At 41.0% G+C, this 27,466-nt stretch overlaps 1 protein-coding gene across 3 annotated transcripts in view; it reads right to left on the bottom strand.

Annotated features, from left to right (window-relative positions):
- The window catches only part of plxna4 (plexin A4), a 250,922-nt gene that overhangs the window by 210,254 nt on the left and 13,202 nt on the right, over positions 1-27,466 (bottom strand). For all 3 annotated transcript variants that reach the window (XM_039791208.1, XM_039791207.1, XM_039791206.1), the window contains 2 exons: positions 13,143-14,492; positions 2,205-2,387 (listed from right to left, as the gene is read on the bottom strand). In XM_039791208.1, coding sequence (XP_039647142.1) covers positions 2,205-2,387; positions 13,143-14,387 — 1,428 coding nt within the window. In that variant the 5' untranslated portion in view covers positions 14,388-14,492. The remainder of the gene's footprint in view (positions 1-2,204; positions 2,388-13,142; positions 14,493-27,466) is intronic.

Genomic DNA, 27,466 nt, shown 5'->3' with positions numbered 1-27,466 from the left:
GAGCTGGTAAACACTAACATTTAGCTGACCCAAACAACATTGCATTAAAGTCCATCCACTCTCTTTTACCGTAATGCTTATATTTATTCAGGGTGATGTGTTAGTCACAGGATCATAAATAACACTGGAAAAAAACAGAAAGACTGAAAGACAGTGTGTGAGAGAAGAAGTGAGAGAAAGGAGGAGGAGGGGGTTGAGTGATAGAACAAGTAAGGTGGAGGAGTGTATATAAATCAAAATCCATTAGCCGAGGGGTTATAAAGTCACTGATGAAGGAGGTGGACTGAAGCTCAGACCTTTTATTGTCTTGTTGTTGTCTTTTATTGCCTGTGATGTCATCTAATGGTATACAGTTAACGACAGGGGAGGGGAAGTATGTACATGGGAGGGGAGGATGGGGTTGTAATGGGGCTGTGTGTGCATGTGTGTACGTCTGTGTTGACACACTATGTTGATCACTTTTTGTCAAAGACAAAGATAACAGGAAAAAAATAAATTCTAACATCCTGAAGCAAAAACAATATTCAGAAAACCTTGAAAACAACTTATTATACTTTTCACACTCAAAGCCACTAAATCTCACCTTCATCATGATGAGCAGTAGCTATTAAATATGATTACATATTTCCCCTGTTTGAAACATCTGCTTATGTGTTGATTATACAACATGGAGAACCGGTGTCTCAACCACTCTGCTCTTTTATACGGAACAAAAAAAAAACACAGACAGGGGCCATAATCAACAAAAAACAATGTAAAAACTAGAACTCCTGTCTGCCTGTGTATCAGTAAACAATCCCCTCTCAACAACAATTGTTTGTGCTGGCCTCAATCACATTTTTATTTAACTTTTTCCACTCTGTCTTTCATTTTTCTCCCTTCAACCGTCCCCATACAAACTTTTTTCCTCCCTTTAAGGCATGCAGCATTTCAGGAATATAGTCCATCTGTCCAAAATCTCCCCTCCAGCTCAACCTTCCTCTGCCTCCCTCAGTCACTCCATCCTTCGCTTTCCCCCCTTCTCTGTGTGATGATGGTTTCACCAGGCCCGTGAGGCTCACTGCCCCAGAATTCGTCTCAGTCATGGCCCTACGATATGTGTGTGTGAGTGCGAGAAAGTGGGAGTAAAAGCACAGGAGCTACCACCCTTCTATCACACCTAGCAGCAGTGCATCATCGCATTAGCCCAGAAAAGGGCTACCACACAAGGGAGGGCACCGGGGCGTGAGGGGAGTCTAGGGTGGAAGCAACAACACGCCAAAACCCAGCTTATCCAGTGCTGTTTAACTCTGAGGAGACAAATCTTGTTTAGCCAAAGGCTTTGCTGTCACACAGTGTGACATGTTTTTCAAGAGAGAGACAGTTGTGGTAAAAAATGTTCAGAAAACACTATGGCAACAGTCAATTTTTCAGGAGCTTTAAAGCCATCACAGCCCATAAAATTACTAATAATGTAATTATAATCTAGATTCCATCTATCTAAATTACCAATAACTACACAAAAATGTTAAAAATGGTAAACTGTAAAAAAAAGTTTATTCCACTAATTCATTATAATGCAGCTAAATAAATCACTTAAATTATGTAGTTCATCCTATTCTGATCCCTCAATTTGCCTCAAGAAACAGATAAGAAACTTTGTCTAATCAATTCTGCAACATGCTGATCTGTGCTGTCTAGCAAGTTCTGCAACATGCTGATGTGTGCTACAATCTGCCCCCAGGGCTCTGGATTTTATACAAGTCCAAAGTGAAGGAAAAGTACAGCGGATAATCCTGATACTGGGTGTATACGAGTGTATGTGTGATATATGGTGCAGTGGATGAGGAGGATGTTGAGAGATACCAGATAGGCTTGGCTCTAGGAATAAAAAACCCTCAGGGGCTCTCCTGATTCCCCCCCCCCTTCCTCAAAACACACACACAGGCACATTCAAATTCTCTCCACAGTGAAGTACACACACTTCTTCCTTTCACTCTCCCTTTCTTCCATCCACACACACACATCTCTTCCCTCCTGCAAATGCAGCCGACTCAGCTTATTTGCCTGAAAGTCAATCTGCCTTACTACTACTATCCTTCCTCCAATCCAGCAGTCCCCAATTCCCAGCCCTTTCTCCACATTTTAACAGAGAGAAACCAAATATCTGCCTCCATCAATTCAGCAATCTCTGCTACTCTTCATTCTGTATTCCTGCTCCTTACCTTCTTAACTCGTCCGCTTTTTGTGCCCACGAAGACCAGCGAGTGGTTCTTGTACACATACGCAATGACAGAGGTCATTTTGTCAACGGCGTCGGAGAAGAGAGGCTTGCCATGCACCATCTCAGATACGCCCAACGGCGCATTCATGTCGAGGCCACAAAAGTCATCATCGATGGTCAAGAGCTGCAGTGGAGAAGAAGAAGAGAGAATAATACATTACAAATCAGATTCAGTTTTTCTCAGTTTTCCTCAGAGAGCCTAACAGCAGTACTGAACATGGTTATCCAGATATAAACCTACACCTGGTCTGATAAACAGCAAAGAGTGAACTCAAGATTAATGAAAATAAGAATCACTATTTTGTGTGTGAGTGTATTTCTGTTAAGGATATGTATGGATAGTGGGGAGGTCAACAAAAGGAGAAAGTTTGTATGTGAGAAAGAATGTGTGAGAATTTGTATGCATGTGTGCGTCTACTGGTTCACATGCAAGAAATGTGGAAAGAAGTAAGATAGAGATGAAGATGGAAGAAGACTGCAGTCAAGCTCTAGCTCTATAATAGTGCTGGGGGCTGCTCTGTCAGGCACAATTCCCCACTGTCCAGCCACTGCAACGGCAACTGCAGAAATGCCAGTACGGCAACATATTCAATGTGAAATGATTCAAAGTGAACAGAGTGAAATACAATAAAAGAAGTGCTGCATCGTCACACTGAGGCAAATCACTGCAATGCATCTCTCTCTCTCTCTCTCTCTCTCTCTCTCTCTCTATCTATATCTATATATATAAATCCGAATCAGAGTCGGGAGAAATACAATTCTTGATGGAGGTTCATCTGTTATGCTTTCTCTTTGGACATGCTGCTGTGATTTTGCCATTAAATGCAGATGGGTGTGTTTCATGTATTGTGCCTCTCTACATTTTGTGTTTGCATGCATGTGTTTTATCCTGCCGGGGGGGATATTCATACCAATCACTGTGGGCAGAATGACTTATGGGTTTTGATAAGAGAATAATGGTGCTGGGGATTGGTCATTATTCTATGTGTATGGATGGATTTGAAACACTGGGTTTAGGACTGAAGCAGGCGTCACTCTAGATTAATAGCTTAGCAATGTGGTGGGTTGCTGTGGGGAGAGAGGCCTTTAACTTCTTTCAAAATGCACAGAAAACAGTAGTAAGGGGAGATTGTGGGTATGAGTTATGAAACACAAGCTTTACTGTAATGACTATAAAAAGCAACTTCTTGTGGACTGATCTGAATGTTCAAATGATGCCCTAGTTACGCATTACGAACAGTACTGGTCTTATATAAATGATTAGGCATGCATCTGTTGATAATAGATAATTATAAGCCAAACACAAGGTAAACTGAAAATAAATTAATAAACAAACAGGAACATAGCAGGCAAAGCAAAACAAGAAATGGTAAAATTTAACGTTTAGCTTATGGCAAATTACTTGGGCCTTACATATATGCTTCCTTTAGAAGAAAACGGTAACTATGCACCGATAAAATTTTGGCTTTCATTTGGATGAAAACCTATCGAACCGTTTTCAAATCTACAGTTTACACTTTACGCTTCTACAGCCTAGTGGTTTGAGCTGTCAGAGGTGGGGTGCTCTGGGGGGCAGAGGGTCTTTTAGTTTAGGTTTTATTTTCCATTTTTCCTCCTGGAAGTGCACCCCCTAGGCTTTCGATCAATCTTGCAAGCAGCAAGTGTCTCCTCACAACCTTTCACTAAAGGCCATCATCATCAGAAGCCTCACACTGAGCCACAGAAGAAATATGAGGTGTGCTTTCATTAGACAAATGGAATATGGCTGGTTGAGGCCACAATGAGCTATAACATGGGGTTACATGAAGTGGCATGGATGATCAATACTGATGACCTAAATTTGGGTCAAGATCATGTCATGTGGTTAGAGGGTTGAGATGAGGACAAAAAGGAGCAAGGCCAAAGACAGGTGAAGGAAGGAGAGATGATAGATAACAATGCAGACTGAGATACCAAAGAGAATCAACAAAGATGAATATTGGTGCACAAGAAAAAACATATTAAAGTGGAATTTCTTTCTCTACCCTCTCCTTGCCCTTCTCCCCATGACCTTTTAGAATGTGCGGTTGTCAAGAATGCACTCTCTACAGGTCCTACAAGTCATGTGGTGGCTCACTACTAGATAAATGGTGCTCTGATGACAACCAGGGTTGTTCTGTAAAATCACAGTAAAATATCACTCTGGTTTGCAGTTTTACTGTAGCTGCTAAACCCCGCCAGCTTTTTGAGACAACTCATGATCAACAGAATTCCTCCTTTTTTCTGATGTACTAACACCAACACTGATCTCTACTATAGTGTCAACTTGCTGTATGTTTTTTCTATGCATTCGTTAATATGCATTGTTTTTGTGACATAAAAACACACCCTCTCCGTGTTGCCATCAGTTATAGAGGAGCCTTATTGTCCCAGGGTTCAAACGTTAACAGGGGCCATCACAAGCAAAATGTAGTATTTGGAGCCTCGATGATTGAAGCTGCCTCAAAAGATAATTAAAGGTGCAGCCATTTTTCCCAAGATTGATTACTTTTCCAAAAGAGTGCGTGTGCGTGTGTGTGTGTGTGTGTGTGTTTTCATCTCTTGTTACTGACACATGCTGTATTATTTCAACTGGTTGCCAATCACAGCTGCCATCTCTGTCCCACATTCTGCAATCTCATGAAATATACTTTGTCCGTCAGCCCTTTCAGGAAGCAGACACATTTTCATTACGCCACCACCGAAACATGACATTTGTAGTTGTGATGCCAAAGACGTCTCTAGTCAGAATATCAAATAATATCAATGTAGCCCTTGACATTGTCAGCCAATAGGACACTGCTGTCACAGCATCTATCACATTTTATGCCCCTTTTCTTTCTCTAAACCCATTTTATTAATACATTTTCAAACACAGAGGGCTTCCATTTTTCACTGCTTTTTCTCTCTCAACCAACTTCTGATGGCCAACCATTGGCAGACACTGCCTACATGTAGCCCTTGAGGATTACTTTTCATCTTCTTATTCTGTCTTTTACTTTAAAATGATCTCACTCAAGATACTTGTATGCACAGATTTGATTTATTAACTTCTGCATAGACACAAAATATGAATTGTTGTAGGACTTAACAAAATGTTCAGAGATATTTGCAAGTAAGAACAAAAGAGGTGCCGACCACTTACGCAGATAGATTAATTGCTTACACCACAGAGGATTGTTATTCTTTAATAAGATAATTTGGGTGTTACTAATGCTAACAGAATGCTTTGAATTAATTCAATTTAAGCTCAATCCTTACAGTTTATTTTCTTGCTTTTATTTTTCAGTGCCGTAAATACAGGACGTAGACACATTATTAATGGTACAGATACCATTAGTTGTAGACATCTGACTATTTGTGCAAACTGCTAGATTAATAACAGTGACTAACAACTCAAATTACTTGAAACTACAAACTCAATTCTTTCTCAGGTCCGGTGTATATTTAAGCCAGAGTCCTGCAAGGTAGCAACAGAGGAGAAAGACGGAGGGTTCCTCCCTAAAGTCAGAGGGACAGGAGAGCAGAGCCTCTGTATTTGGAAACAGGCCAGGCACTGAGGCAGAATCAGGTCACTCTCAGCCATATCCATCTCTCTGCTTCTGTTAGCCTGCCAGCACCGGCACAAAGAGAGCTCTCTTCTGGACTGTGCGGAGGGATCAGCAGATACAGAGTGAAGAGAAAGAGAGGGGGCAGTGGGCGCACGCAAAACAGAGAGAGAGTTGCTCAATGCGATTAGTGGGGACTGAAAGAGAGCCGCTCTCCAACACTCTCTGATGTATGGCCTAATCTGGGCTTGCTGTTGTAAGGGCCCGTTACATTTCCTGCAAGTTCACGAAGTTAATGACACACATTAAACCACAGAGACATTTCGCATCATGATGCTGCTCAACCGTTGGAGGCTCCAAAGATTTTCTTGCACTTTTAGCTACTCCTCTTTAATGCATTATTATACTCTACACATGTGGCAGTTTCAATGACTTTCTTAACCAATCCAATTTGGTATGCTCATTCTGCACTTTGTTTTTTTATAATAAAAAAGTTGTTCTTTGTAAGTAGCTTGCTTTACTGTTGAGTGTGGCAAAACTGCCATGGAGTAAAAAAAAAAATAATAATATATATATATATATCCTAGAGGTTACTCTTTGTATAATTAGCCACTTAAGACATCCCGTATTCCCTCTAGCCTACTGAGCTAAATGACTAACCTGCCAGGATGATTGGCGGCACTAGAGAATTATGTCATGACTAAGTGGGTTTGCAGTGTTCATTGTAAGATATAACGTCAACATTCAATTTAACTATACTAAAACATTGGCTGTACAGTATGATTCCTGCAGCAACAGTAAGTCCCTTTGAAGCATCTGCAAAAACAGTATTCATTACTTTAGTTATATATCAATATATGCAGGAGAATGTTTGAGGTTTTGAGGTCAGTAGAAAAATTTGACTGGATGAAAACTGTTTTATGTTTCTTTATGCAGTATGTGTTTAAGTCTCTCCAAATACAATTTGCTATAAAATGTTTAGCAAAGACTTCATGAATGTAGGATTTATTGCAGGACAATTGTATTAGACTGCATTGGTTTTAGCTAAGTGGACCTAATAAAGTGCCAACTGAGTGTACTATTTGAGACTATTTGAGATTGGCTGCAAATATGATCGTTGGAAATGTCGACAGACTAACTGTAATTTGGCACAAAAATACTTCAATGAAGTTTATTTTGAATCAAAGTTTCTACTTGAAGCCAGTAGCTTTTGGAAAAAAAGTGGAAAATATATTGTTTGATGGTTATGATCTTCTCAATAGACCAGGTTTTCTAGTAGCCACTTCTGTGACGTTCTCTAATCTACTTACAGAGGTGGAAAGCTGAAGAATCACATCTGGTACCATTTTTATTTAGCTAAAACCTTTGAGTCTGCATGTTTAAATGAAGCTCTACCCTTCACTTGTCCGTGTGCCTGACAGTTAGAGAGTGTGTGTGCTTATGTGTGCGTGGTGTGTATCAGCTGGACCTCTGGCTACTGGGCCAAGACTTAGTCTGTCCGACTACTCATCCATACGGCCCTCCATCACACTAGCGACGCATGACAGAACACACACACAGACACACACACACACACACACACACACACACACACACACACACACACACACACACACACACACACACACACACAGTGAGATGTGCAATGCACAAGTCCCTCTCCCAGTCCTGTTTCCATAAATCATTTTCCTATTTCCCTCTTCACAAAAATAGTCTGTTTTGGAAACTGTCAACCCTTATACTCGATTGAGCCATCTAAGGGCTCTTCTGCTTTTAGATGCCTGTTTCAGGCAGAAACACAATGAGCGAGATGCAGAATGTCAAAGGAAGAGAGAAACCTGAAAACCTGATTTGACCCTGCTGGTCAAATGTTCTTACAAACACACCTAATTACTTCTTATCCGCCTTGGATGTTGGCCAACATGTATATTCTCTGTCCGAATTGTTTTTAAAACAGTCCCAGTATAGGGCTGGTTCAATGGCCAACATGTCACATCAAGGAAGATGGGCCATCAATCTTGGCAGATCTGTGCAGTTACAGAATAAAAAATGGGGAATTATAGTTAGTTAGTGCACATTCACATTAAACTATGCTGGAAAATGTTAGTGTGAATATACTAGGCTGTACACACACTTCACAGAGTGTGCCTGAAACAATGTTGATTTGCGTGTTACATTGGCAGGTTTCAATTCGAGGAGGAAGGCTTTGATAAGCATGTGATATTTTGATAATTCATGTTTGCAGATGCTTGCACCTGCCAACCATTAGCTACATCACTAAAGCAGAGCCAGGAGAGAGAGAGAAGGTAGGAAATTGTCCCAGGCAATATGGGAGTTTAAGAGATGCAGAGATTTGAAAAAAGAAGGGAATTCACAAATCAAACTAGGAGCTGAAAATAGAACTCAATATCATAAAGAGAAAGGTGTGTCAGATAACTTCCTAACCCATGTTTTCCAGTTCACTGTGCACTGGCAGGAAATCTTTCATTATTTATTTTGGAATGATTATTTGGCCTTTACATCTTATTTTCTACCAAACACAAAAAAAACTAAATTGAAAAAAACAAAAAAACTAAATTGAAAAAAACAAGTGTGCATGTATAACCAACTAGAGTTTGACAGTTTATTAGAGATTCTTCATTACAACTATCACAATCCAATACAGCTTTTATATTCTCTTTTTGTTGATGCTGTGTAGAGAGACATTAATATAACTCAGTGGTCATTTGTCAGGATGTACTTAGTGGGGGAGTTATATTGGACTGCGTCACCTTTAAAGGTGTAAGATATATGTTGGTGGACAAAATAATAGAGATTTCTTTTAGTATACTGTTATACAGTACTACAGTTCAATCAATCAAATCCATGACTATGATAAACTAGGCAGGGTTGATTGTATTAGTTGTTGTGTTGGTTTGCATTTGATTTAGCTTGGTCAACTGAATTGGTGTATTTGGCAAAATGTTTTTCCCTTTATTATGAAGTGACAGTGGATAGACTTGAAAGGGGATGAGAGATGAGGGATGACACGCAGCAAAGGGCAGCAGGTCGGATTCAAACCCGTGCCGATGCAGTACTCAGCCAACATGGGGCGCACACTCTTACTGGGTGAGCTAGAAGCTGCCCCGTATTTGGCAAAATTACTTTTTAAATATTGTACAGTAATGCTCACTGGGGAGTGAGAAAAAAGTGCTTTTTAAAGAGCTCAACAAAAGACAAGAATGACAGAGCACAGAAATGAAGGCAATTCAGTCAGTGTTTTCAGGCAGAGGGCAGCCAGCAGAGTATAGTGTAGGAAGCAGGAGACATTTGTTTAATCACAGAATAATGATATTGTGATGGATTCTGACCTTTAGCAAGTGGTATCATGTATGGAGATTTAATTAGCGAGCCAGCCAGCCAGCCAGCAGGGTTGCAGATATGTGGATGGAGTGGGGTGAAGTGTGTGTGTGTGTGTGTGTGTGTGGGTGTGGCAGTCTGGATGTTCTTAATGAATCCACTAGCCTTTCCCTTCCTGAGGATGTGGCCTAGACTGACTCATCAGCAGCCAGCCACTGATTAAGCTCCGCAATCAGGAGGAGGAGGGATGGAGATGGTCAGCACGGGAGACAACACCATTCCAAACACAGAACAAAATAAAAGACAGGAAAGAGTCAATAATATGAAATATGAGCCTGTGTGGGAAGACAGAGAATGACATATTGGAAAAGTTCCTTTCTAATGGAGGATGAAACGAGGAAGGGATAAGTGTGTGTTGGGAGGACTGTGAGAGAGATCAAGAGAAAAACTCAAAGAAACAGCAGCGGCCGAGTAGAATAATCTAATTAATTGGAGTGAATTCAGAATGTGAAGTCGATAGCACATGACAAATGTGGAAGAATAGCCCTTGGCATGTTAGTTAATGACATGTAATTAATGATCATTAGCAGAAGGAACGAGGGGATGGCCGTGGCCTGTCAGGGACTTACGGGCGACCTTGTTATTTTCTTGTCCATGTTTAGAAGGGGGGGGAGGGGGGGAGACAAAACTTCACGCTGTGCTTATGGAAAGCACCATAAGAGGAAATAAAGAGGAGAGAAGGACAGACTCAAGGAGGGAAAGCATGACAGAGAATGAGAAGATGGGATGGTGGCAACTATTTTTATAAGAACATGTGGAGGACAGGCAAAAGGAGAAAAGAGCAGCACAGGCAGTAAGCAATGAATCAAGGATGAGAGAGAAGAGAGCAGCGTGAATTTATTGCGATCCCGGTGTTTTGTTGTTCTGTTTTTTTTTGCTGACACAGTGAACATGGAGGGAGCAGGCACTGTGTTTTTTTTATAGGTCACATGCCACTTCACAATGATCTATGGATGCAGGCCCTTTGCAGACTTATACTGTTGAGCACGCATTATGTGGCTCAGCCAAGCGTGGGCATTTGGGGGAGAGAGGAAGCACCCCCCCTCACTCACTCACTTACCATCTATCCTCTCTACTGCTTTCTCTCCCATCATACCACTCTCTGTACATACTTTTTCTTCTCAAGTTTTGCCTCTTTCCATCTCTACCACTCAACAGAAAGCCTCCTAAAGATGGTGTAATGCAACAAAGGTCTGATGGGGGTGAGTGTAAAATACTGTGCTACTCAGGCCTGTGTCCTTGAACATATCTATACCTACAGTACTTTGATGATTTGATTATTTCTCTTCCCAAAACATTAATATCTCAAAACATAAATGTTTCAGTCAATTCATTTGATTTAGTTTTTTAAACATTTCTGTCTTTTACAAGGAGAAGTTTTTTTAGGCCAACTGTTTTGCCGGCACATTTAAAAACTGGTTGAGTTTCCTGCTTCCAGTTAACACTAACAACTGCTATTTACAATTCACAAGGTCCTCTTGCAAAGCTGCAAGGTACATAAACCCCTCCAATTCTACAAAGTGGAAAGAAATACAAGGAGAAAATGATCTGAAAATGAGCTGCTAATATGAGTCTCTTTAAGTAAGTTAAAAAATATGAACCGTTAAACACTGAACAGACATACATCTGAAAGACACCTGCATACATTACATACAATAATCTTCATCCATCTTAATCCTATCTTTGATCAAAAAAATTCTGATGATATCAGAGACACGGTGCTCCCAGTCATGCATCATTTAAAGCAGGAAAGGAATTAAACAGTGACTAACAACCAACGATTCATAAAAAAATCAACTATGGGATATTAGGCACACCACACCAACCACCACTCACGCACACACACACACACACACACACACACACACACACACACACACACACACACACACACACACACACACACACACAGTAATGGTTGCCCACAACTCTTTATCTTAACATGGTCTCATTGTGAAAACACTCATAGGAAATATATATGGCCTATATTTACTATCAACTAATTTACTAATGCTCAACCAATAGGCCCCTGATTTATATGTGTGTATGTATTTAAATATGACTCATTATTTATGGCTGTAGTATCAACTCCACTCTAAAGCAGTCTGGAATCATCAAATCTACATTTTATTAAATTACTTAAGCCTTTCATATAACAATTTATGTATTGCTATTATTCTACTTGCCTCTCTCTGCTTTTTAAAGCTTCCATATTCATCTCTGCTGTAGCCATACTTACAAGTGTGGTGGCACGTGTGTGTGTGTGTGTGTGTGTGTGTGTGTGTGTGTGTGTGTGTGTGTGTGTGTGTGTGTACGTGTATCACAACTCATCTATCTCCTGCAGAGTCCACAGTCACTTGTTCAGCAGGGTCTAATTTATGCAGTGGCGGTGGCGATACTGTGGCGCATGCTGAAATGGCATCATTCTTCAGCACTAACCCCTGTGTGCTCCCTCACACTTCCTCTCCCTGCTGACAGCTCCACCCCAGGCATGATTTATCAGGCCCTCAAGCAGCAGACAAAGGCGCCCGGCACGTGTGCCGTGCCAGAGACGGATTAATAGATAAACACTGTGATTCCAGAACCAAATACAAGAGAGGGTCAACTTCATAATGTCTTGAGATAGTGCATGGCTAAGGTCAGGACAATATGGACTGAGGCGCAGTGAGAGGATCAAATTTATGTTTCTGAAATACGGCCTCAACTAAGCGATAACATTCTTATTAGAAGTATTTTTGCCTGTATAAATTCTCATTTGAGGCTCTTGTAGATAATAAGGAAGACTGGCCCGAGTAAAGAAGATACTAGTCGTCGTTACAATAATTACATTTCTTGGTAAAAAATGTGTATTTTTGCTCACCAGTCTGTTTCACTCATTCAGTCTTCTCTAATGATACAAAGCTTATGGAGGTTTAATGCACTAAGTTTTGTCTACATTACATAAAGTACTTTACATGTAGTTTCATGAATTATCTACAGGTTACTTAGTCAGTTATAGAAAATATACCAAAAAAATCCAATGCAAAATTTTTCAAGCATCTATTTGCAACAAAACACCTTAAATTGATTGAAACTCTAAAAAACAGACCTCTTCAGAGCAGTCTGTTATTTTAACACATTATCTACACCTCTCTGAACTCAAAATTGGCAAGTGAGCAGATGGTTCATGTAGAGGAACATGATAAATAATAAATGCACTCTGATCATGGTAATTTTGAATTTCTTGAGGTTGGCAGCTTTTATTAATGACGTAATGAGATCAAGAAAAAAAATGCATGAAACAGATTTGGCTGCTTGTGGAGGTGGTCTGAACACGTAACACCCAATTTAACCTTGTTTTTTATGTGCACAAAGTGAGAAATCAAATGAACTGAATCACTGAATTTGTAATGCTGTTATGGAGAATGGAATTATGGTAATTTGGCTGAGCATTCAGCTGCATTGTTTAAAGGGTGAGCGGATTAAAAGAGGCAGTGGATGGTTAATATTGCATCATAATGGGATGGAGCATGAACCCGCCCAAGAACACAGTGTTCATGACGGCCTCCTGCAGTGCACCCCAGCTCATTATAGTAACATTGGGAGAGCCTTTACTGATTTTCAGAGACTCACCTATGGTGTCCCTCAGTACGAAACTATTGCAGCAATAAGAAATCATCACTGTTTAGTTTTTGTTAAAGTCTCATAAAATACCCTTTTCCTAAATGGGTTTTATAAATTCTACTTGAATAAGAACTGCTCGATACCCGCAGTTCTGGCAGATTAGGAGGAAGGTACTACATGTTACAGTAGATAACATGTGTACTTGTGCATGCAAATTATGTGTGGAATAAAAAAGAACTACCAATATAGTATATATTTCCCCAGTACGGTCATTAAACTTGCATGTGTGTGTGTGTTCCAGTAGTACTCACCGCACTGCTGCAGGGAATATCTTTGACTTTGAGCCAAGCCAGGTCCAGTGTGCCCTCACCCTTGTAGCACGACTGCAGCCGCTCCTTGATTTTCTCATTGATCTTCCGCAGAGAGAAGACACATAGTGCAGAGTCCTGCGAGGCCTGGCGTGGACGCCTCTTTTGGCCTTTTGAGAAGACGGCGAACAAAACATCATCATCCGGTGCCACATCTAGTGAGCGTGCCAGGATAGCACCAGCTTTGGACAGGTAGGCCGCCTCAAGTAATCGGTACTCCACGTTGCCACTGATGCATCCAATAGGCACCTCCACATAGGAGTTGAAGGCGGTGTCTGCCTTGCAGAGGCGAACTATCTTGGAGGTATAGACCTGTTCCCGACCAGTAGAGGAGGATCCAGTGGTTGGCCCGCCCCCCATTTCAGGCTGCAAAGTCAGGAAGTAGACAAAGTTCCCACTGGCAAAGCCATAAATGTAGTATATGTCAAAGTCTGGGATGACAGTGAAGGTGTCTGAAGGAATCTTAATCATAGAGGCCACAAACTCATCATGGAAGACATAGGCAAACATGCCATCCTCCTCTGAGTTTCTGGCCAACTTGCGGCTAGAAATGGTAGGGAAGTACTCAGGTTTGCCATCTACTGCTGTGGCTACAAACAGCATGTCCGGAGAGGCATTGCCATATGACACAATGACCCCAAACACAGAGCCACTCTCATTGACACCAGAGAGGTAGTGCTCCTTCTTGTGAAAGGGCTCTCCTAGTTTGAAAAGGTCATCTAGGCGGAGGAGTTTGCAGATGCCCTGGTAGAGGCTGCCACATGCCAGCAGCCGGTTCTCCCGGTAATCCATCAGAAGCATCTTGTTGACATTGTTGGTGAGTGTTAATGGCTCACTGCAGGGCTGGACGATACGTGGTGGGTAGCATTTGCGGTTGTCTTCATCCGGGCCAGTTTCATGGGACACCTGAACCTCCAAGGCCGGGGACAGTTTGTATATGCGATTGACGGCTCCCAAATAAACATTGCCATTGCGATAGTCCACTGCCAAATGGTTGAATGTCCATTCAGGGTTCTCAGCATGAAATGATTCATAATCCTCCGCCTGAAGGGATGCTGTGATCACTTGGGAGCCGGCACTGTGAGGCTGTGGGGCTTGCACCACTGATTTTGACGTCACTGGAAGCGCCAGACTGGACAGGAAGCAGCATACAAAAAAGCAGGTCCGTGTCCTGGTAAGGGACGTCATGGCTGTTCTGAGGCTGTGAGTGGTAGAGGAGAGGAAAGGAGGCACAGTCCAGTGCTATCGGCCAATCCAGATCAAGCCTCTATCGAGATGGAGGACATTATGTACCTAAAGAGGGAAGAGACAAAGCCCAGTGAACAACAGCAACATAAACATAACCAACAAATTACTAAAAATTCAAGGCAATTGTCACATGGTATTGATTAATATCCATTATGCATATGAAGACTCTAGTGTGATTTATGTTCTAAATTTATCTGGCACATATTAGAGCAGAGCATCTTTACAAAGAATAATGAGGAAGACAGGTGAAGAGGCCACACACTTAAGATTCTAGCACAATCTATAATTAGAAAAGAAATGGGCTAGACAGAAAAAGGAATGAGGCTGAGGCACAGTAGAGGTTTAAAAGGCATTTTGCAGGGAGAGCTTTGGCCAATAGGATCAGTCCATGGATTGAGTAAAAGGACGGAAGAGGCGGAGCAATGTATCGTCTCAGAGGAGGTGATCAGCATGGCTCTGCATCATCTCTCTGCATGGACCCCTGCCCCTCTACGCCCATCCTTGCCTTTCTGCTCCAGCCGCTATGCACCTAATTGATCTCCCCTTGGAGTAGCAATTTGCATGCTTTGGCGATTTCTCTCTTTTCTCCCAATAGGGCAGCTCACCTGCTGACACTGCTAGCAGAGAGAAAAGGACCTTCTTTCTCTCTTTAACATACCCACACACACACACACACACACACACACACACACACACACCAAAACATGCACACACACACAAAGTAGGAGGTTTATGGGCAGAAGAGGAACAATTAGAGAGGAAATGCAAGTGGTTGCAGAAATAAGCTTCCCTATAGTCTTTAGGTCATTTGCAATGTCTCAGCATTACACATACAGCCATAGCAGACAGGCACGCACACACATGCAAAACCATGCCAATTTAATGAACATTTTGCATGTGGTGGGTAGAACTCACCAGCACAGATAATGAAGAAGAAATGACAGCATTTACATGTAAACATGGTGATCCCGTGTTTATCGCCTGCTCAAATGCTTAAGTGGCAAACTGGATATTATGAGGAGTGGTGTTCACCTGGGTAGTATCCAGATATTAGTTTCACACAGACACACACAATAAGTAAAGTTCTGCAACACTGATCCAAATAAAATCTCTCATGCCAAATTCACAGTGTTATCTTGGTGCTGTCAACCTGAATCTAGTCTGGATCAACGAAAGTACATTTCTAGGATAATTGCCTGACATCTGCTCCCTCAGCGTCCTCTCTCTGTGTTGTCGTTCTCAAAATCCCTTCGCTTTGGGAAACAACGATACAATTCAAGCTAGCAAGCTACACGCTGAAAATGGCAAGTTTTGAAGAAAATGTGGATCATGCAATAAGGCAGGCCTGCTTGGTCGTTTGGGAATGATTGTTAAGATTAGAAAGAATGTGTTTACAGCATTTACTATCTAATGGCGTTTTTCCATTACACGGTACCTGCTCGACTCGACTCTACTCGCCTTTTTTGGTTTTCCATTATGAAAAAAAGTCCCTGGTACCTGGTACTTTTTTTAGTATCACCTCCGTCAAGGTTCCAAGCGAGCTGAGGCGATACCAAAAGGTGACGTGAAAACCTGCAGACTACTGATTGGTCGGAGAGAATCGTCACTAATCACTGCGTCATCATTGCTAGCGACATACGGGGGTGTCCTGAACAAACCCGCCGTTTTTAAATAGTTTAGCCGAGTCGAGCCGAGCCGAGTAGAGCTGCTACTAGCAGTGGGTAAGCGCCATAACTGGGACGTTTTAGGACCAGTTGGCGGGATTGCTATGGACAAAGTACACGGTGAAACACTGGTAAAAGCAAATTACCTTTAACCATTTATCCAGCTAATTTAAATAGCTCACATTACTGTATTGTGTGAACAGTTAACTTCATTGAATACTGTATGTGGCATTTTCTTTTGCAGGGTGTAAATCTTCCACAAAAACAAGTTCCTTTCCAAGACTATTTTGCAGAGCCACCAACACTGCATCCGGAGTTTAGCACTGCCCAAGACGATTGTGACAGTTCAAAGACATGGCAACAACCCAAAGTGTTTCTTTCTCGTATCCTAGAATGTATCTGTGGTGTAGGAGACCTCCACAGTGCTGTGGAGTAAGGTCTGGCAATGCAAGACTAACCTGAATCATACTGATAACAAAATGCCATCATTGTTATGTGAAAACATTAACTATTTTTCTTGCATGTATAGTATATTTGTCCTTAACGGAAAAATACACGATAGTCTAAACACAACTTTAAATTAACAAAACAGTAACAAGAGTTTGCAGCTATGGTCAAGGTATTAACTTGAGCCAAGTACAACTGTATTGTGCCTAGTGCTAACAGTATGCTCAAGCAATACTGTATGTAAAAATAGCACAAGTAATACCAACATCTTTTCTTTTCAAATTCAATTTATAACAATCTGCATGCTGTTGTGTGAGAGGTACATGGCAAAAACAGGAACAACCTTGAAGTTTCACTAATAGTAAAGCTATGCGAGAGTTTGTCTGTAAAACTTCATGCAAATCTCCATCGGAAAAATAGACAGTTTTAATGAACAATGTCATCGTTGGGTTTTAGCTCACAGAAAAAATAAAACAATGTAAAGATATATAAGAAAAATTCCAATATTTTCATGGCATAGAAAAAAAAAAAGATTTCTTGTCCAAGCTAAAAATTACAATAATTACTTTTTTAACTAATTTTCACTCATTTATTTTGGCATAACATTCCAATTGTAAATTTCCCCATTATAAATCTTTAATATTTTACAATGATCAATATGAACGCTTGCACCCATAAATGTTGGTGCTATCTGACATTATCCTGCCACAGATCTCCTTTCAGGTTCATATCCAAGCAATCACAAGTTGTGGTGGTGTCAAACGCAACCTCACTGCAATCTTACCAATCTCCTCTCCATCTCCTGGCAGGCAGAGAGAGAGAGAGAGAGAGAGAGAGAGAGAGAGAGAGAGAGAGAGACAGAGAGAGAGAGAGAGAGAGAGAGAGACAGAGAGAGACAGAGAGAGAGAGACAGAGAGAGACAGAGAGAGACAGAGACAGAGAACAGAGCAGACAGTCTCTCTCTACACATGATAAGAGGACCAGAGAGGATAATGAGAGGGATAAAACTGATACAGAGATAGAAAAGGTGACGTGTTCAGGTGTGCGTGTTTGTGCACGAAGGAGAGCAAGTCAAAGAGCGATCATTCAGCTATGACGCAGGAGGATGAAGGGAGAAACAGGTATAGGGAAATACAGGTTGTTGACAAAAGCACTTACAAAATCATAAAATAACCCTGCAGGAAATTCAGTGACAGACAAAACATTCTAAAGTAACTAGTAAAGTGTTTAGTTAAAAAACAATAAATAACATTACCACATTCACCAAATCAGTATTTGCAGCAGGGCCATTACATTACATATTAAGGTGTTTCTGTTAGTGTCCACCCACTGAAGACAAAGTGAGTGTAAGGGAGAAAGAGGTTTAGAGAAATAAGCTAGTGGAAGCTGCTGCTGCTACCTGAGAAGTAATGGCAGAGCAGTGAGCCCATAATGTTATCCTAAAAATAAAAGAGGAGCTGGATATTAATCTCACAAAGGGAACAGCACTGGAGCTCCCACCTCTCATTTAGGAGGGATGACCATAACTAAGTGTTCCTCTCAAATTCCCAGACAACTCTATTCATTGGTTATTAATAGAAAATGAGACAGAGAGGAAGGAAGGAAGGAAGGAAGGAAGGAAGGAAGGAAGGAAGGAAGGAAGGAAGGAAGACAAAAGGAGACTAAAAGGGAAAAGAAGGGTGTGAGACATAGTGAAAGAGAGAAGGAGAGGCTGTCATACCACCTTCACATCCACCTATCCTCATGAGTATAAACACTAATGCACTGAAACACAGCTGATATCCAAAATAAAACAAACAAAAAAATTGAAAAGAAAGGCTCCCAGTAGTCTCCCTTGAGAAATAAATGGTTTTATGGAGTTTTGTGAGCAAAATACTAAAAACTTTAAAAAGGAAAAATAATTACACTCTCATCAGTGGTACCCTGCAATGGCAGTGTGTCTGCCACATGAATTTGTTGGTGAAATGCAATTATCTTTCCTGACTGGGGGCGGGGGGGGCTCGTTTAGTTGGTGTTTGCCTTTGCCGGCTGATCATCAAGCACCATTAATTAAAGCTTACTTTGGTTCAAAGGATTTACACATCAGACACACACACGCGCGCGCGTGCGCGCGCACACACACACACACACACACACACACACACACACACACACACACACACACACACACACACACACACGGACTGATTATTCTAACACGTAGTTTATCTTTATCCAGTATTCCATTAGTAGGCTACATGCCTTTTCCCTTGCCTGCTCTTATATATTAAAGTAAGGTGCGATACTGATGGTGATGATGTTTGAGAAAACGTGCAAATTACGGCACAACAGTAAAATAGTAATTACGTTGTCAAAATAGTTTATCCACTTTATAAAAATAATTCATTATGCTTGCTTTGACTGATGGAGTTTAGACAAAAAGTTTATAATCTAGTTGTGAAAATGAGAAACATGATCTACAGACCAGCCAGAGAATGTGGCAGATGTGAAAGGTAGTAGGGGCTTCAAGTTCTGTGAGCCGAGTGTGTAGCTGACTGCTCTGGGCTAGCTGCTGCAACACACACACACGCACACACACACACACACACACACACACACACACACACACACACACACACACACACACACACACACACACACACACACACACACACAACACTGTGCGTTCTCGTCTGGGTGCATTATCTCCATCTGTGAGACTTATATAATTGGGAATATAATTGGGATGTTTCTGTGTTCCTGTTTTGTTTTCTGTGTTCTTAAACACTGTCAGCAGTCAGCCAGGAGGAATCACACGACAACTGTAAAACCACAGCTTAAAAAGGGAGTCATAAACAACATTTACATTTAAGAATGTGTGACTTCACCAATTAAGGGCATTATTTTGTTTTCAGGAGGAGAGGAGAGGAGAGGAGAGGATAAAATGTGTCTCCCCCACCCCTAAACCAGATGATAGTTTTTGTGTTCAGTCTCTCACACATACATTTAGTCTGGCTGTCAGAAATATTGCTCAAAACTTCAGACAAGACACAAACACACAGTTAGGTTCACAGATCAACTGCTACAAAAACACTCTGTTTCAAGCAAAGTATTTTGATGCTGCAAAGCTAATTTCAGTGACAACAGTATTAGGCAAAGCTATTATGGATATGTCACGAGCCATTTTGCTTTGGCAATGATTGTGTAATGGAGAGCCGAGGCCAGACATGACAATTGGGAGACACAACAAAAAAAGCCTCGAAAAAATAATCCCCTGCTATTTATAGTCTGACGGGGGAAGGCATTCATGTTGAAGAAATTACTTGGAATTAAAGAAACTGTCAAAGTCTTTGGTAAACAGCTTAACTTCTCACAGTGTACATTTTTAAAATAACTATCACATTCATAAAAACACTACGAGTCAAATGGGATTAGGAGATTATGAGTATGAATTAGGGTAATTACACATAATCCTTTATATTCATAAAGAAAAAACAGACTGCACACTTATCTAAGGTAATCTGTCAGAGGGTGAAAGGAGGTGAATGAATGACAGTTGCTAGCACACAGAGACAATTAAGACAACTGCATAACAAGTAAACAGACTTGTATGCAGTACAGAAGCACAATGATGACAACGATTTAAGAGAGAGGAAACAGAATGTAGAGAAGAGTGAAGTGAGAAGGAAGAAAGGTCAGTGAGTTTTCAGAGAAGTAATGGAGATGTTAAGAGCATGTCTTGCTCCAGCTACAGGAGGTCATTCAGTCAGTGCTGTGTCCATTTGCTGGGGAGATGGAGAGACGAGTGGCTAGATGCATGGATGTAAGATAGTCGTAGTCAGAAAAAAGGTCTCCTCTCATGCTTGTACAGAATGTTGTAGCTGGCATTTTCACTGGAGGAGATCACACCCTCACCTTCAATGGAAGAAGTATCACTTGCATCCAGTAATATTTACTATTTATTTTAAGATTTTGTTAATCGCTATGAAATAACTCCATTGCCAGGCCCCTAAATAGTTGGTAGGTGTCTAGTCTGGTTTTATTTGGTTAATGACTGCAGGAGTAATTAGAGCAGCTGGACTAAAATGTTTATTTCTGTAAATGCCTTTCTATGATTATTTGTTTATTATTTATTATGTATGTACCGTTTTCATGGGACAGATGGCCCTTTTGTCACCTCTGCACACTGGGAATGGTTTTGTCAGCCATTGCTGTGTTTTATGGGCATGAATCTTTCTGGTTGACATGGTATCAGATGGCTGTTGTAGTACTGTAGTACTGTACTTTTAAGGCTCTCATCAACACTCATTCAGGCCCTGCACCTGCTCCTTTGCCACTACTAAACTGCTAGTAAGTCTGCTTGGCAGCTTGGTTACATGTCTCTAACTACTGAGTACTCCAGTTATTATAATGCATTTATTGAGACCTTTTTTAATGATTGTAGTCGCTATTGGTCTGGGATATGATGAGTCCTGGGTGGAGGTAGTGGTAGCATAGTAGAAGATCAGCAAGTATTAGTATTGGTATGAGAAAAGAAAAGTTAGAAAAGAGAGCAAAAACGAGTGAGGGAGCCAGAGTAAGACAGAAAATACAGAGAGAAAGACAGTGACACAGAGGCAGATGAATAAAAAGAAAACAAGCAGACAGAAATGTGTGTCCCAGAAGCAGTGGAGTGGTGAAGTCTCCCCCCAGACCTCCAACCACCCTACTCCCCTGCTGAGCTCTGGCACTGATCAGAGGAATAAGCGTCACTCTGCATTGCAGCCACACACTGGGACTAGAGGAAAACACAGTGTCCCTGCACTCACAGAGCATAATCACAATCGCAAATGCATGCATGCACGCACGCACACACGCACTCTCACTCACACACACACACACACACACACACACACACACACACGACACTTCTGCATAAAATACACACAAAAACAGCAGAGCAGGAGTGCCCCACCAACACACACAAACTGGCATTATACCATGTCACCAACAACAGTACATTTTGCCCTCCACCCCCACCTTACTCCACTACAATACTGGAAAAAAAGAAAAATTTAACTATAGCAAACTAGCTTGCTGATGGCTGAAACATACACACTTTCTCACAAAAAGCCAATTATATATTACTTGAGAATACAGAAAAAGATGTACGCACAAATTAGCATTAGGAAATGCTTGTATATCCATGCATGCATTAAATAGGTTAGCCCCATTTATGGTTAAAATTATGATTTTACTTAATCTTGCAATCATGATTATTTGTCTCAGTTAAAAAAAAAAAATTATACTATTGCACTTTTATTCCTGAACATATTTTCTCTTTCTGATGGGTATTTGTAAAAGTAGCAGGTGCTAAACAATTGTTTTCATTCCTACACCATAATTAAAACTATTCATTTCGAGGGGGCAGCTCCGACCCTTTCAGGGTAATGACAAGCATTAAAAAACACATCAATGTGGCTGAATTCCATTATTTCATATGAATTATTATTATTATTATTATTATTATTATTATTATTATTATTATTATTATTATTATTATTATTATTATATTAAGATGTGCAATAAAAGAATAATGTTGCAACCCTATCATTCACACACGCCTGTGAACAGACTAAGAAATAAAACTTAAGTAATGATGGAGTGATCAGGTCTAACATGCCTATCAGGCTAAGATAACCCCTGCTGATACACAAAACAGATGGCACAGTCATCTCTCTCAGGAAGGCAGCAGCAGAAAAGAAAAAAGGAGGACAGAGAGGATGGAGAGAGAAGGCGGGGTGTCCTTGGTTACATCAAGACGTGGATTAGCAGCATGGATTACTGTCACCAGATACCCTGTCTAGATCGGGGTTAGGAGGTCTAATCCACCACGGCTGTTAATATTACAAAGAAAGCCTTTGGATTGTACTGTCAACTGGATACATATCATATGAATGACAGAAAACTGACTGAGCAACTCTGACATTATGTACTACAGATGTAGCAATCATCCCAGTGTTTACAAGCATCAACGCTCTGCAAATAATACATTGTTTAATTATTAAAGCAACCATTTTAAAATCTGCACCGACAATTTTCAAGGGAATCTTTCCCTGTTCAGTCCGTTAAAGAAAAAGAGAGTTTATACCAGATACGGAAGTCTTTTATCAAGTGGTGTGACGTAAAAATGCTGCACTTCCACATGACGGTTACAGCTGTGCAGCACGTCATAAGTAACTGACGTCACTTTAGACTGACACTATTGAACCAAGGATTTCTCATTTAGCAGCTTCAACTCCTCTGTCCTCGCATCTCTCTCCCACATCCTGGTGTGGCTTCCTTGTGTCTTAGCTTCCCCGAAAGACACAAGTGAGGGAAGCGAGGAGACACGTTAGCATAATGAAAACCAGCCCATATGTAACAGAAATAACATGGTTATCCACAAAGACCCAAGGCAACAGTAAGAAATGGCAAAAAATGGGCAAAAAAAGCAGAAAAGTAAACGTATCCTGTGGCCTGAGAAGATACTGTACGAAAGAAGCATATCCAAGCGTAGTGAATCACTGATCCAGTATACAGTAAGTGTGTCAAGCATAAACAAAAAGTTTGTGTCACACGTTTTTTTCTTGCTAGCTTGCCATCTATCTTTCTTTCTCTCCTTTTTGCTCTCCTAAAGCGGGTCTTCTTTGAACATTTCAAAGAAGGGGTCTAGGCAAAGATCCAACTGGACAACCCCTCTGGATTTTAGAGAAATAGCTGACATCTGCCCATCCCTTTTCTTCGCTCAGTCCCTTTCATTTTTTGCCACGCTCTCTTTTTCACATCTGAGATTTACTAATCCTCCTTAGTAGGATGGGGTTCAAACACTCATCTTTCTAGAGTCAGGCCCCTCCAGAATGTTTTCTGTACAGAAATAATAATCTCTGCATTGCGTCTTTTGTAACAATATCACTAGTACTGTTCCTACAATGAGTCCTTGAGGGAGTACAGTACTCAAACAGTCCTTGGTTCCAAAGTAAGGTCACTCAAACACACACACACACACACACAAACACACACACGGCACAGGCTGAGCCTATGTGCAGTGGGTGCTGATGCAGGCTGAGATTGGTGGAGTGTGTTATCATCAGTACAGATCAAGAGGCTCTAATGTCATTAGGACTGTTGAAGAACCCACTGGCCTGCAGTCATCGCCTTGCTCTGATTGGGTTAGACTGTGGCTGACTTCCTGAATAGGAGGAGCCTCTGTGTTTGACACAGGCCACATAGCAGTGGCCAGAGAGGGCCATTTACAGAGTGAACTTAATGAAGCTCTGAATTCAATTAGGATGACTGAGTCCCGACAAAGACACACAAGCAACTCATCATTGAGCATTAGGGACCGTAATCACACAAAAGATAAGTATTAGGATTGAAAGCGCTTTATCTGCATTTATTAGCCGTATAGAATGCAGAATAACAAAACAATAAGTAAAAACAATGATGACCACTGCTCACCTATTTTTGAAATGTCTTAACAAGTAACGCTTTAAACAATCCCTTTCTAAGATGGAGTGTTTCAAAAAGCTTGAAAATTCGTAAGGATGAGCAGAGTGAAGCAGAGCTTTAATATTTCCCTTTAATCTATATTTAACAAGAAGCACAGATGACATATTTTGTATTAACAAAAGGGATCTCCTCGATCATACTTTTGAACTGCCCCCTAGTTATAGTCATGTTGTGCCATAAAAGATGTAATTTGCTGTAATTACTATAAATGTAGCCAAGAATCCTTCTTAAATGGTGTTGCTAGGCACTGTCTGACAGCTGCTTTCATAGAACAAATTTAAAGCCTCTAGCTCTCTCTCATTTTCCATTTCTCTGTCTTTCTCTCTCCCAATTCCCTTATTCCCCACGCTTACGGGCAGACAGGAATGCAGGGCTGTGTAGACAAATCAGCTCTCGCTTCCATCGGCTGCCGACTGGCACCATTAAAGTCCCAACACGTCCTCCCTCTCTTTCTCCATCCATCCATTCTTACTTCACCTGTACCTCTCCTCCATCCCTTAGCTCTTCTGTTATTTCATGAGTGTGATATTTCTGCCCCCCCTTTCTCGTTATCCCTCTTTGCTTCCCTTCCCCTTTCTTTCTGTCTCATCTCTGGTTTCCAGTATCCCTTTTTCCTCTCGACACAGTAATTAATTATGAGTTGTAGTTTGCTTGAAGCTGAAATGACTCTGAATGTTTCGCTGCAGTAGGAGAAACAAGGCACGTCAGAGTAGTGTGCTCAGTGTGTTTTCCTGTGTGCTTTGGTCAAAACGACAGAAACGGCTTTGCTCTCGGTTACCTTCAAGGCAGGCTGGGTTCCTGCTCAACAATCATGAAGTGCTTGTGTCTATCTGAATTAGAGCCTTACTGTTAGCTGATAAGGACACTAATTCACAGTGCAGAAACACCAAAGATATATTTGAAGTAAATAAGAAATAGTGTTGCTATAGTTTGTCCATCAGAGAGCATAGAGGAAGTGAATGCAAATATCAGTTATCTGTCCACACAGACAATATAACCAACCAATCCTTCCAAGCAGCAGGCATTCCCACACATACACAAGCATGGTGTGACCTCTTATCATGCAGTCAGGCCTCCTGAGTTGTGGTGAGACTTGATTTCCAGCAAAGGTGACATCCTTAAAGCTCTTCTTTCACATTCGCTTTTCACTCTTCCCTGTCCCTCTTCCTTTTTCCCTGCCTGTCTTGCTCAGCAATATCCAAGCATGTCAGTGCCACTGAAGCAGGTAATAAATCAGGAATTATAACACTTTAGGCCTCCAACCATGACACACAGCTTATGTAAGAATGTGGAGTGGAGGTTATTTGAATGGGGTGGGGTGGGAGGTGAGCTGGTGAAGCCTCTTGACTGGGCATGGAGGGAGCCAGCAAGAAGAGGAGGTAAAATGAGGTTGTGTGATCAATGTAGAAACTAAAGCTCTGTCTTCCCTTGGTTTTAGAGTTTCCCTTATATGGGGTGGCAATCCAAACACAGAGCTACAAGAGCTAGTTATTTATGTTATTGATCAAACTTGTGCACTTCCTGCTACGACAGGCCAAAATGTCTGCTGTGAAAAAAGGCCTATAGCAGGACATGGAGACATACCGGCAGAGACGAAACCCTCCCACACACATAAACGCAAGTACACACACAAAAGCTCAGAGACTAAGGGAAGGGTGCAGAGAGAGTTGCGTGGTCCAGGTTGAGACAAGCCCACAGACTACTGGAACCTTGAGGGAAAGCACATACATTGCTACCATAACATGTAAATACCATCAGATCTAAACTTCATGAAATAGAATATGAAAAACAAATGTGTGTGAATTGTATTTTAATGTGGCCACAACGAAAGAACACAAGCCCACAGAACTGTCAAATGCCCCACATCATTAGTGCTACAGTCTTGCACAACAGATATTTCTTTTGTTTAACTAACCACTGAAAATTTATTTTCACATTATTTCAGGACAGCTATTGTCACCATGCCATCTCTTCAAAGTAATCCCTGTATTAAGACTTGATATAACGAATTCCACCCTTTCAATTTGTCACGTGTATTGATTATATTAACTTGTATGAGTCACACTCTATCCACACCACGCACTCGTCTAAAGACATGGGGATAGAGCCTTTGCCACTATGGCACCCAGACTCTGGAATGCTCTGCCAACCAGCATTAGGTTTGCTGAGAATGTGAACTGTTTTAAGGGACAAGTGAAGACTCACTTGTTCAGGCTAGCTTTTGGTCTTTTATTTATTGATAATTGTATCTGTTGTATTTGTACTTTATTCTATTCTTAGACTATTTTCTACTATGTTTTATCATCTATGCACATTGTAAAGCACTTTGTGACCCTGTCTGTGAAAAGCGCTGTATAAATAAATTTTATTTACTTACTTACTTACACTCAGTTTTGCCAAGTAACCCTCGCTGTCATTAAAATCCAGTAATACTGGTTGAAGCATTATAAACAGGATGAGGCCTGCCCCAGTTAAGATCTTTCGTCATGACAAATGAAGCTATTGACTGCAGTTTTATGCTTTCTTTATATCTTTTTGTCTGATTCTCCCTCTAAATCCTTTTTTCAGTGACCTGTCTGTATCCACCGCATTCCCCCTCTTCCTCCCTTACTGCAGCTGAACAGAGCTAAAGCAGACTTGACCTCTGAGATTAACTTCTAAGACATGAAAGCTTAATAATTTAGAAGGCTTTGTGGTGATTATAATAACACGTTAAACTGCTGCTTTAATTCACTCACTCAGTTTCTACACCTTTATTTCTACAATTTTCTTTTTAAAATGTGTCTTTCAGGTATCTGAAAGTAGATGTGCACAGTATGTGAGGTTTGCAAGTGTGTAACCAAATGTGTGTGGTGATGTGTGTGCATGTGTGGTGAGCTCAGTACAAACGACAAGGAATAAACTATTGGACAAAAACAGTTATATTAAGCCATCCTATCCCATTCCATCACACACACACACACACACACACACACACACACACACACACACACACAATGCACATCTGTGAGCTCATCACTGCAGTGATTGATTTGGTTTGCTTGAAGCGCGTGGATTACAGCTTTCCCTTATAATCTGTAGTGGTGATGAAGAAGAGTCTTAAAGATCTCAGATCCTGGTTTTAATACGCACAGCTGGAAAGAGGTCAGTCGACTGGCCTGTAGTGCCCTTTTAAATTGTTATTTTCATTTGTTGCTGTAATTCACGTTTAACTGCCCACTAAATTGAATTAACTCTTTACTAATCCACTGAACAAACATTAAAATAACTAATATGGGTAGATCACCTGGTAGAGCAGGCGCCCATATATAGAGGTTTACTCCTTCTCTCTCCCCTTTCATGTCTTCAGCTGTCAAAAAATAAAAAAATAAAAAATGGACACCCATAAAATACATTGCC

This window comes from Perca fluviatilis, chromosome 23 (assembly GCF_010015445.1).
Source record: "Perca fluviatilis chromosome 23, GENO_Pfluv_1.0, whole genome shotgun sequence".
Classification (NCBI taxonomy): Eukaryota; Metazoa; Chordata; class Actinopteri; order Perciformes; family Percidae; genus Perca; species Perca fluviatilis.
Note: the sequence above shows the minus strand (reverse complement) of the source record. Positions and strands in the feature narration are given on the sequence as shown.